The following is a 13,224-nucleotide window of genomic DNA, read 5'->3' as shown; positions in this document are numbered from 1 at the left end:
TTTGGATTGGGAAGCTGGGGTTTTGAATCCCAACTGATCAATCAAGGGTTGGGACCCTCAGCTCCATCATTGACAGCTGGATAGAAGAGGAAGCAGAAGAAGCTGACGATACAAGAATACATTCTCAACCCAAGGTTTCACTTGTGAAGGTTTCAACTAGAGGTTTTTTGTGGTTGGGATAAAAAAAGTTTCGAGATCAATGGAAAGTTTGAACATCAAAAGTTGCATCACAATCACTGCAGAAGAGGGTGATGAAATATGGTCAAAAGCTAAATACAAAGCAGATACACACTTATTCTTCATCATTATATATCTTATAATTAAACTTGAGTTATGTATGGTCAATTTTATATTATTTACAAATATGCCAATGTCTCTATAGCCTTAATGTGGTTCAGTCAGCTAATTCTCCTTTATATGTCAAAGGTATATTTAAATAAAACTTCCTATTTAACCAAATAATTGGAAATGTATAATACATTGCCATACAACACCTTCCTTTAATATAATATTATGTATTTTTTTCAACCTACTATGTGAAAATAAAACAGGAAGTACAATTTAAAGGTGGTGTTTTATTTTGAAGACTGTCTCAGGAAGTCCCGTCATTTCATTCCGCCTGCAGCTTGACAGTGTAATGACAGGGTGGGCTGAGTTGCGTCTATGACCAAGTCACAAATACATCCTATAGTGACAGCGGCGTTTACGCAGAAAATGAGCGGAAACCAGTCGCGTCATGACTCTGAGCTGATAACAGGTGAAATTTAAAATGAGCAACTCGCTTAAAGATCAATATTAGTCCGATCAACGGTCCACAATGATACAGATCAGGAGTTAATTAATGAGGAACAGCGACGGTAACGGTGAAGAAGGAAGAGGAGGTGATGGGGAAGCGAAGTTAGACCAAAACAAACTGGAAACCTAACGGAACATGGCTCTACCAAACTGTGGGATCTAAACAACTTTTTCTTTTCTCTTCTTCTTTTTGTTCTACAATGCATAAGAGATGGATACGGCGGAGGTTTCCTGTCTTGATTTTCACCTTCTTCATCATTCTCTACGTGGATTTTCAATTACGCACCAGCAACCCCCCCAGACTCAGGGTGGTCCACGACCATCCAGCCCCCGGCGCGCACCACCGCGCCATCCAGCAGGCTGCCTCCATCCTCCCGGCCAACGATGCGCACAAGCCGGCTGGTACTAATAACAACAGTGGTAGTGCTGCTGGTGGTGGAGGAGACGGTGGACTCCCGGTCCCTGAGGTCGCACGTGTCACCGAGCCGCAGCTGAGGCACGAGGACATCTTCATCGCGGTGAAGACCACCGGGAGGTTCCACGAGACGCGTCTGGCGCTGCTTTTGGAGACATGGATCTCCAGAACCAAGGCGCATGTGAGTCCATGATGAAGTTGTTATAGTTTATAGCTGTTATTGTTTTTTTTTGTTTTTTTTAAAGGCATAAGCAACTAGCACCTGCTTGGGGCCCCGTGACTATTGGGGCCCCCCAAAAAAGCAAGTAACGTTTTAAAATTGTAGTGCGTAACTTTAGTCGATCCTTAGAGAAACACTGCGTAATAACAAAAAAACTTTAATTTTTGTTGCATTTCAAATTGTTGTTGCACTTTTCTGTTGTAGTAGGATATTTAAAACCAAAATTTTTAAAAAGCAGATGTGTTTACAGTAAATGCATTCTGTCTGTTGGTTTATTTTGTTACTTTTAGTCGACCTATAGGTGACATTCAGTATCCCAGTACTATATCAATTTGAAGATTAAATGTAAATCAACCCCAGGCTGCACTTTTAGTTGAATTTGGTGCCATTTCAGAATAAAAACCATAGATGGGTAAAAACCTGCCAGGATATGATGATTCGTAATGACAGAGTAAAAAAAATGAAATAGTATTATTGGCAGTAATAGAGGAGGGCACCAAAATAAAGATTTTGCTTAGGGCCCCATGGAGGCTTGGGCCGGCCCTGCATATATGAGCTCCACTGGACCAGTAGAAAACCACTAGAATTTAGTAGAACTGCACTAGAGGGCTTTTTGTGAGTATATACGTAGGTCATAACGGGAAAGTCCAGAGGACAGAGGGAATGTAAGGTGTCTTAATCAAAACAGATTAGACAGACACATGTTCATATTATGGATCCATAGAGTAGTGTTGATTTGAACTCATGAGCTCATCTCTAGTCATTATTTTATCCGGTGTCTAACTCCTCATTAGGCCTGTGACAAGAAGGCACGAGCTGTCCTCCAGACGGTGACATGAAATCATCCACTTCCTTCCTGTTTCACAGCCACAAGACTGATCTTTGTGACTGATGTGTTGAAGTAACTTCCTCCCTGACAGAAAAGTTGTTTGGTTTATTGATCCAATTGCAAAGAACATGAAACCACAGGTGTAAATTCCTGGTTAGACTGGCTGTTGAAACTGAAGAACCAGACCATGCACCTGTTTTCTCACGAGAAGATTTTTGTGACTTTGATATCAGTTTTTCCAAAATGAAAAATGTAGTTGTTCCCACTGGGATTAGTTTAATGTAAAGACTCCAGAGATGATACAGCAGCCAATTAGATTAGCATTAAAGGGACAGTATGTGAGATTTACCCCCATCTAGCGGTGCGGTTGCATGTCGGCACGTATTCTTGCTGTTGCGTTTGCGTAAACTCGGGCAGAAGTCAGAAAAACAACACACGCTGCATGTATCAGGATAAACAAGCCTCTATGTAAACAAACGGTCCGCCAGCACGAGGCAAAACAATACAGGCGTGACAATATGTTGTCATGGTGATGTCGTATTGTTTACCTGACCCACGTTTTACCGGCTTTCTCTCGTCGAGTAAAATAACATCCAGTTGGTTTGCCGACGGCGTCACTCACGGCGTCATTCAGGTGTCTGACTGCACCTGAAGGCAACACCAGTGCCTCCGTCCTTCCTCACACTAGCTACACGGTGGTGACAGTTTTAACAGGCGCTGTCTGGAAAACTTTCTCCCCGAGCCGAGAAGCTCCGGCGGCCCGAGTTTGAGGTTACTTACAGCCACGGTGACACTGAACGTAAAACATGGCGATTCAACATGGCAGAGAAGGTTCGGTGAACCCCCCCCGTATGTTTGTAACGACTTGTAACATCTCATTCTAAGGTACGAGAAAGCGCTCGTTTGTATGCGGGCGCGATTCCACTTCAGTGAAATACGTATTTATGAAAGCGATATTTGATTTTTGTCAATAAAAAGCCAATAAAGTCCCATACTGTCCCTTTAAGACCTGAAACTGGAGGTCACAGCTCCTCAGTTGTGTCAAATCTCCAGTTGCCCAAGAAAACCTTTAACTCAACTCGTATCTCTTGTCAATCTAATCTGAACAAACACCAAAGACCTCAACTGATATAGAAAGTTAGTGGTGGGTAGGTGTTGCACTATTACAGTAACTTTGTGATGAAACAAGGCCGTATTGAAAAGTTTGCACATGCTAAGCTAAGCTAAACTAATGGCCACATTTTTAGCTTGTTCACGTCCATTTATTTGGATTTTCCTTTAGCCATCTCTTCATCTCCTCTTTGATAATGTTGTAGTACTCGAGACTGGTCTTGCGACGACATATTCAAGGTCTCGTTCTCAGTCTCATTTGAGCTGGACTCTGGACTCAAGACCTCAGCTGCAGTGACAGCTTTTTTTCTTCTTTTTTTTTAAACCGCAAATGTCTCTCTGTCACTATCTCACTTTGGTTTATATAATGTAATTCAATAACTTTAAGACAATTAAAATTGTTCTAGTACATGCTCATGAGACTTCAGCAGGTTCTGTGCTGTGTTCTTCTGTTTAATCCAAACTTTGTTTTAAATAATATGGTTTAGATTTTATATGAAATTATCTTCTCAGGAAGTCTTTTAGCCACATTATATAATGTATTATACCTAATAATTAGGTTATTATCAGTTCTGGTACTAAATATAGTCATATAGTCAATGTCTTGATATGCTCTGGTCTTGGTCTTGACTCAGTCTCGGGTTAGGTGGTCTCGACCACAATACTACTCTTTGACTTCCTTTATAGTCCAATTAATAAAAATCTACACACACACATACTCTTGTTGTCTTGCAGAGAGACATTGTCACACATACTGTAGCCTACATGAGGCTGCATTTGTAAATAAGAAATTGTTCTTAATCGCTTACCTGGGTAAATAAAGGTTAAATAAATAAATTAAATAAATAAAACATGACACTTTACCAGGAGTCTCAGAGTTCGAGACGAGGCTCATAAATCATATAGGATGGATGGACAGGACTGATACAAGACACAGCACACAGCTTATTCTGTCACCAACAGTGGAAGAGTAAATACACAGACAAGTGTCAGGTTATAGGAACAGCCAAATAACACAGTATAGTCCTGTTATAAATATAATATAATGATCAGTTTGGAGGGTGTAGTTTGTTATACTGTTCAACTGCACATTGACTGGTGTTTCTGTTATTTTGTCCACCACTTTCAAATCATTACAAAGCAACCTGTTGAGTGAATTCCTCTTCAACAGCCTCAATATAACCTTCATGGATTACAGACCTGTTGTAGCAGACTACATCAGTTTTAGCTTTGTCTTCATAAAAAACTTAGGTGCACATTAATTAGAAAATGAGTCATGATGAATATTTAATAAACCTTGTTTAGTTTGTTTTCTTTTGAGAAATAAGTGACACAGAAGAGCAGTTTACGTCTTGTTCTCCGCCTCAGACTTTTTAGAGAAGTGCTCATTTAAAATCGAGGCCTTCGTTATGAGCGAAAGAGGAAGATACCGTCAGTTTCTTCCTCTTTTTCGTGCAAAAGCAACACGAGAGACAAGACTGCTCGGCCCACAAAAAAAGCAAAACAGATCCACTTATATATAGCCTATACGTGCATCGGGACGTGGACACACAAAGATGCGAGTATAGATGAGAAAACACACACACACACACACACACACGCGCTGACACAGGAAGCTGTGCAGGCAGGTTGTCTGGGCCGAGGGGAAGCAGCCGCCATGTGGAGACTATGTTAACAATACTGAACCGGAAGCTGGTCACAGAACAGGAAGTGGAGAGACAGAACAGGCTGAACCTCACTTCAACCCCACCCCCACTCCCCCCCCACCACCACACACACACACACACACACACACACACTCACATAGTCACTTCACTTCTAACCAGCTTGGTGGCGACTCTCACTGAACACTGTGTTGCTAATGTAGTCGCCTTAGAGCCGGAAACAGCAGCGCTGAAGCAGAGAAGTTTTTGGTGGTGGTTAGGTGTGATCGCTAGAGGAAGGAAGAGGAACCAGAGCTGACGGAGCCACGTTAACAGATCTCTGACCAGACGCAGACAGTGACTGTACTGTGCTGCTAACCAGGGCCGTTGCTAGGAATTCTGGGCCCCCTTAAAGAATACTAAAGTGGGCCCCTCCCCCTAACTTTTCCTTTTTTTTCTTCTTAGACTACGTATTATCGTTTTTTATGTATTATCGTTTGTTTTGATACTAATGCAGCATTACACTGCAAAAACTCAAGTATCTTACCAAGAATATTTGTCCTATTTCTAATCAAAATGTCATTTCTAGTCAAAACAAATCTCATTATACTTAAAATAAGACACATCATATTAAAAGTAGCTTGTTTTTAGACACTTTTTACTTCTTTCAAGCAGATTTTCACTTGAAATAAGTCGAAAAAATCTGACAGTGGAGCAAGTTTTTCTTCCTTATTACAAGCACAAAAAACTTGCTTTCACTGGCAGATTTTTCTACTTATTTCAAGTGAAAATTCGTTTGAAACAAGTGAAAATGATCTAAAAACAAGTAAATTTTTAGGTGATGAGTCTTATTTTAAGTGTAAAGAGGTTAGTTTTTACTTGAAATGAGACATTTTGACAAGAAATAAGACAAACATTCTTGGAAAGATGTTGAGTTTTTACAGTGTACTATGAGTATTAGTCAGGGTCTTACGCAGAATAAATCAGTCATACAAATATTAGACTACTGGGGTTTTTTTATGGGCCCCACTGGGCGCTGGGCCCCTAGAATTATCATCACCTTTCTCCCCTATACAACGGCCCTGCTGCTAACACGATGATGTTTAGCAGTTTTACTATGTTTACGATCTTAAAGGGATAGTTCACTCAAAATTGAAATTTCACTCATTATCACCCTCATGTCGACCAAGGGTTGGGAGAAGTTTCAGAGTCCTCCGTGCCTTCTCGGAGTTACAGGGGGGCTCGGCGCAGCACTGCACTGCCATATGACGGTGCTTTTCTTCGTCCAAAAAGACACACCAAATACCTCCATAGTGCTCGTCTGTAATGTCCCTCTTGTATTGAAGCCCCAATACAACATGAGAAATTGTTCCAAAAAAATTAAATAAGTCTGTATTCTAAGCTTGCTTGTAGCGGAAGCTCCCAGTGTTGCTCTGCCAGAATCTTGCGCGATTTGCGGAGCCGTGAACTGGGTGTCAATGTAAATCGCACGAAATTTGCACAGACACAGGCAAAGCAGTGAACTGAGACACTGGGAGCTTCCGCTACAAACAAGCTTAAAACACAGACTTATTTAATTTTTTTCGGAACAATTTCTCATGTTGGGGCTTCAATACAAGAGGGACATTACAGACGAGCAGCATGGAGGTATTTGGATGTTTTTTGGTGTGTCTTTTTGGACGAAGAAAAGTGAGCTCCGTTCTCAACCGTCATATGGACATGCAGTGCTGCACGGAGCCCCGCTGTAACTCAGAGAAGCCACGGATAACTCTGAAACTTCTCCCAGAAATTTCAATTTTGAGTGAACTATCCCTTTAATTCAGCTTGCTAATTAGCATTAAATACAAATAGTACATAGCTGAAGCTGATGAGGAGGTAATTTCGTTTTTCTAATATGGTTCAATTTGCTCTGGTGGTGACACTGAGGATCGTTGATACAAGTGTGGCCAGGCTTACCTTTAGAAATAGAAATGGACCCCTCCCAGTGGATGTGGTGCAGTCCAGCTGTCCTGCAACTTCAGGGGGAACCTAACACAGCGCTAGAACGTGTCAGACGATTGTAGCTAAATTATTGCCGGCGAGAAAGAAGTCTGGGCTAACTTGTTTGGCCTGATGCCGCTGTGACCCGTCCCTACAACTCAAAATCTTACCAAGAATATTTGTCTTATTTCTAGTCAAAATGTAATTTCTAGTCAAAACAAATCTAATTAGTATACTTAAAATAAGACTCATCACTTTAAAAAGTAGCTTGTTTTTAGACACTTTTTAAAAAACTTTTTTCCAAGCATATTTTCACTTGAAATAAGTAGAAAAAATCTGATAGTGGATCAAGTTTTTCTTCGATATTACAAGCACAAAAAAACTTGCTTTCACTGGAAGATTTTTCTACTTATTTCAATAGAAAATTAGTTTGAAACAAGTGAGTCCAAATCCAAAAACAAGTTCATTATTTTAAGTGGAAAGAGATTAGTTTTGACTCAAATTTAGACATTTTGACAAGAAACAAGACAAATATTCTTGGAAAGATTTTGAGTTTTTGGGTTGAGTGGTTGAAAATTGAATGGTAGCACTAGAAAGTTAAAAGATGATCAAAGTCACTAAGATGCATTAACTTGGAACCGCAAATGTCGGCACAAAATTCTTTGCAAATCCATCTTCCATCCTTGGTAGAAACCTTGTCCTGGTGGTGGCGCTATGGAAAAAATTGGTAGATCATCAAAATAATCCATGGGATTCATGCTCACAGGCACTAATCCACCATACTTTAATTTACCACAGATGAGCATGCAGTCCTATCTGACTTGTGAAAACCCAGTTCAGTATCAGCTGGAATAATTCTAATAAAGTGTTTAAAGTTTAAAGTGTCAAGACATTTTCATTCAACACAAGAGTTATTGCTCCCCTGGCTGTGTTTCTTAGATGTCAGTGTGGTAGAGCGGCTTGTGTTTGGCCTCACAGGACCAACACTGATGGAGCAGATATTTATTGAACCTGAAAGCTCATCAGGAGTTTAAAAAGCTTGAATCAATACTTGTCAGTTTTTGGTTTGAAATGGCTGTAATGGGAGGCTCTCAAGTGTCAGTCTGTCTATCGGTCTATCTACTTGTCTTGTCATCTCTCGCTAACTACCTTGGTTACTATTTGTCTATGTTGATAGCTGTCTTACTGCTAATTAGCTGGGTTAGTAGCTTGAAGGAATAGTTGTAGCTACATTTTGGGAAACATGCAGATTTGCTTTATTTCCAAGAGCTGTTTTAGAAGCCAACTTAGCTAAGCATCAAGTCTGACTGTCTATATATCTTGCTAGATAAGTAGCCTATCTTGCTAGTTATCCCTCACTAACCAGTAGGGATGGGTACCTTTCGCATTTGAATCGATACGGTATCGATACTCGGTACCTGGGAACCGATACTCGGTACCAATCGGTACCTGTTTTCGGTACTTTTTGTGTGTGGTAATTAAAAAAAATAAAAATAAAAATGTCTAAAATTTTAATATTTACCTCTTAACAACATCTCAACCCCCCACCTTTAATATTATTTTATGTTTTAGGGATGGGCAATGATTTTCATATAATGGAATAGTCATTCAATGAAAAAAAAAAAAAAAGTTTATGAGACTATCGTCTTGTCTGAAAAAATGTCAGTTTTTACTGTGGGGAAAGGAGAAACATGGAGAGACTCCTACAGCCATCAGAAAGCTCTGTGTGAAACTTTGTCAAATAAAAAAAAACAACTGAAACTGCAGTGCAAACTCTGCAACATGTGGACTTCACGTTTTGACGAGAGGAGAGTGGGAGACTTCATCCTCGTTTACATGTGCTCTGCTCTCATTACGTGACGAGGACTTGAATGGCGCCGCTGTGATGAGAAGCGGGACTCGGGACCGGACCGCTTCGGTACGGATTGTCACAACAGTCCGTTCTTCACGTTAAATGACGGACGGCTGTTTTTCAGGTAGTGGCGCTACCGCTTCTCCGCGTCTCATTTCAGAGAGAAAGAGAGGGAGGAAGAGAGAGAGGAGGGAGGGGGGGGGGGGGGGGGTAGAGAGAGAGAAGGGGGGCGGGCGTGAGTGTGCGGTGCTCATGCATACTGCACTCTTGCTGACGCACGACGAAGGTGCGTTCAGGTACCTAAATGAGGTACCGATTGACTTTACGTGAATCGATACTCGGTACTTTGGTGGGAATTCGGTCGGTACCAAAAAAGTACCGAATTTCAGTACCCATCCCTACTAACCAGCTCTCTAGCCTGATATTCATTCGCTGTAACTCCGAGAAGGCACGGAGGACTCTTAAACTTCTCCCAGCCCTTAGTCGACATGAGGGTGAGTAGATAATGATTGAAATTTCAATTTTGGGTGAACTATCCCTTTAATTCAGCTTGCTAATTAGCATGAAATACAAGTACATAGTTGAAGCTGATGAGGAGGTAATTTGTTTTTCTAATATGGTTCAATTTGCTCTGGTGGCCCTGAGGATCGTCGATACAGGTGTGGCCAGGCTTACCTTTAGAAATAGAAATGGGCCCCTCCCAGTGGGGGGGGGGTAGAGAGAGAGAAGGGGGCGGGCGTGAGTGTGCGGTGCTCATGCATACTGCACTCTTGCTGACGCACGACGAAGGTGCGTTCAGGTACCGAAATGTGGTACCGATTGACTTTACGTGAATCGATACTCGGTACTTTGGTGGGAATTCGGTCGGTACCAAAAAAGTACTGAATTTCGGTACCCATCCCTACTAACCAGCTCTCTAGCCTGATATTCATTGCTATTTATCCATCCATCCATCCATCCATCCATCCATCCATCCATCCATCCATCCATCCATCCATCCATCCATCCATCCATCCATCCATCCATCCATCCATCCATCCATCCATCCCCCCAATATCTCTCCATTCCTTCCTACTTTGACATATAACGTGGCATTAAATAAAATATTGTGATTGTTGGGTCCGGTCTGAGAAGCAGCCAGATAAATCTACATGAAACATTTTCCTCTCTACCCCTCAATTACCCTGTGTGCGGTGTCCCTTGGGCTACCTCGCATAGTGAAGGTCCAAATGAATGAATCTGAAAGCCAGATTCCCCATCATGCAGCCAAGGAATCGCTAAAGTATAGATCAAAACCCTTATCTCGATATATTACAGTCATTTTGTGCTATGGAGCAGCACAAATCTTACTTAATAGCCCTTTAACAACGTGAAAAACAAGGTGAGATTTATGCATCCCTGCCTGACCTCAGTAAAACGTCCTCTCAAACCCTGTTTATGAGCCACTGCGAGGCGACACTCTGGCATTTTTTTTTGTTCCGCGACCCAGGTTGACTGATTTCAGGGCAGGTAGTTTAGTTTGAGTTACGACTGAAGGAGGAGGAAACTAATCGTGATGGCGGCTCTTTCTCGTGGGGTTTTTTACTGGGGTAGATGGTGGCAGCGGTGGTGGCTGTTGTAGTTGTAGTGACAGCAGAGAGGAGGATTGATCCAGGTATCTCATTACGCCTCCTCCTGCTTCACTGAGAATGGGATAAGAAGCAGGGATGGACGAAGGCATAAAAAAGACCTTCGGGAAAACAAGTGGGGAAGAGAAGAAGGGGTTTGATTGGTATTAAAATGACCAGAGCGAAGATTTAGAAGTTGTTTGATGGCACTGCAGGACACAGAGGGAGGGGGGGGGGGACCATTAAGAGTTGATGGATGAACTGGGGTTGGTACAGTAAAACAGTGTGCTTAAATGGATGCAGCCTTTCTTTCCGAGTGCAGCGAGAAGAGAATATTATGGAGATTAGTCACTTTAATGTCTACACGCACTCGTTCCTCTATCTTTGTGAGGACACCCATTGACATAATGCATTCCCTTGCCCCTCACCCAAACCTTAAAATGATAGTTTGAGTTATTTGACGCGGGGTTGTATGAGGTACTTATCTAAAGTCAGCGTATTACCTGCAGTAGATTTGAGGCACTGCGCTCCCAGGAGTGCCAGTACAGAAGGAGGAGTGATGTGCTGCCGAGGATGGAGACGACCTGTTAGCTGCTTAAAAAACGTCCACCTCAAAAACCCAATATCCGTTTAAGTACATGCTATATTTTGAGTACTTTCACGGCTTTGTCTTGCCGTCAGACAGCCTTTTACTTTGCCACTGCACGTTCCAAACCACTGAACTTCCATAGTCCTACAAAGTAATACAATGACAAAGGATAAAGAAACTCACACAACCCCTACGTCAGACAACCCAAACATTAACTTTAACCATCACGACTAAATCCCCAACCCATAACCTAAATCTAACACTACACTGACTCCTTAAAAACTAAGTCTACACCATCAAACATCCAGAGTTACACTGTCAGAAGAGGCAAACCAGGCAAATGGTTTGGGCACTGAAGAATTAAAGGGCTGCCCATTGACCAATGATACTTACACAACTTGCATTGACAACCGTAAACCTCCTTAAACTTTCTGCTGCATCAAACCATCTTCTAGTTTGGTTATAGGGCTGTGTGTAGCTAGCACCTGCCTACTGCCTGCATGTGTGGCATCTGTAAATTGTAGCACCTCCCTTGCCAGTATTGGCGGTGGGGGGTTCATATATGGGCTCTTGGGGCCCCTCAAAATCTAGGATCACCACTGCAGACGGTGCCTTTAAAGCTTTGTGAGGAGCTAGGGACCAAGATGTCCCCACTTATCCAGGCAACATCAATGTAACATCAGAAATATGTTGGACTCTTAACAACTTTAATTTTATTTATTTAACCTTTATTTTAACAGGGTAGATCCATTGAGAGAGAGCTCTCTTTTTCAAGGATGCCCTGTAGCATACAGAGATCACAGAAAATCAAACATCAAACATCAATACAACACAATAAAACAATAAAATACAGTTAGAACAGTACAGAAAACATGTCAGACAGATGTTCAGTTTTTGTTTGGAAATAAAAATCTGGTTGACGTCAAAACCCGAAGGTAGCTAATTAACGCTGCGACTTTTAACAGATGTTGGATTGTGCTCATTACCAGACGTTTGTAGGAGAGACCATTTGCTGCACGTCGATCCCCTTTTCTCTCTCCAATGGGATGATGCATTAAGTGGCCCTGAAAGTAACAATAGAAAAAACAGGCACTGAATTTTGGTTCTTCAACAACACAACTTGAAACCATCCAGATATCATATTGGCATTACACATTATCCTGATGTTGAATTTTGGTCACTAGATGTGAGGTCTCCTTAAAGGGATAGTTCAACATTTTGGCAAATTGGCCTATTGCCATAATCCCTATAGTCATAGCAGTAGGTTTGTTACCTTTAATTATTGATGCAAGCTATTTTTAGAACGGTGGAGCAGAGCCGTGAGCTGCTCAGAGCTATGGGGGCTAATGGGATTTCTTAGTTTCCTTCATCAAACTCATCAAATACACAATCCAACAACTCCAAAACGCTCTGGTGGACAAGTTGTGACCTGCACATTCACCACGCTATGAGATAATAACAGAACGTTACGAGACAGAGTTGTTTTAGAGGCAAATTCATGCAAAACAGCTGATGCGCGTTGCCTTCAGGGACAGTTTTTCATCAAGCAGTCTCTGTATTTACCTCTAAAACAACTCTGTCTGGTAACGTTCTGTTATTATCTCATAGCGTGGTGAATGTGCAGGTCACAACCAGAGTGTTTTGGAGTTGTTGGATTGTGTATTTGATGAGTTTGATGAGGGAAACCAAGAAATCCCATTAGCCTCCGTAGCGTAGCTCTGAACAGCTCACAGCTCTGCTCCGCCGTTCTAAAAACAGCTTGCACCAATGAACCTACTGCTATGACTATAGGGATTATGGCAATGGGCCAATTTGCCAAAATGTTGAACTATCCCTTTATGGTCTATATTCAAACTGGTCCTCACAAAGATAGAGATACATGTACACACACAGACACACACAGACTGATAGATGTGTATGCTGACACACATATCATCCCCCCAGTGCCTCTCTATGGTGGGAAATTCAGTTTCACACGCTGATCTCTTCACGCTTTTCCACGACCATCTCCGCTGCTGCTATCTGTATCTCCTTAAAACACACCCACACACACACACACACACACACACACACACACACACACACACACACACACACACACACACACACACACACACACACACACACACACACACACACACACACACACTCTTGTGCGTGCCTGGGTCAAGTCTCATCTCTTGC

The 13,224-nt window shown here is 41.9% G+C and overlaps 1 protein-coding gene across 1 annotated transcript in view; it reads left to right on the top strand.

Annotated features, from left to right (window-relative positions):
* The first annotated feature begins 679 nt into the window (after window positions 1–679).
* The window catches only part of mfng (MFNG O-fucosylpeptide 3-beta-N-acetylglucosaminyltransferase), a 35,932-nt gene continuing 23,387 nt past the window's right edge, over window positions 680–13,224 (top strand). The window contains exon 1 of the mRNA XM_083971012.1: window positions 680–1,391. Within this exon, the coding sequence (XP_083827138.1) occupies window positions 996–1,391 (396 nt within the window). The 5' untranslated portion in view covers window positions 680–995. The remainder of the gene's footprint in view (window positions 1,392–13,224) is intronic.

This window comes from Trachurus trachurus (assembly GCF_905171665.1).
Source record: "Trachurus trachurus genome assembly, chromosome: 1".
NCBI classification, from domain to species: Eukaryota; Metazoa; Chordata; class Actinopteri; order Carangiformes; family Carangidae; genus Trachurus; species Trachurus trachurus.
The sequence above is the reverse complement of the archived record's forward strand: the minus strand, read 5'-3'. Positions and strand labels throughout refer to the sequence as shown.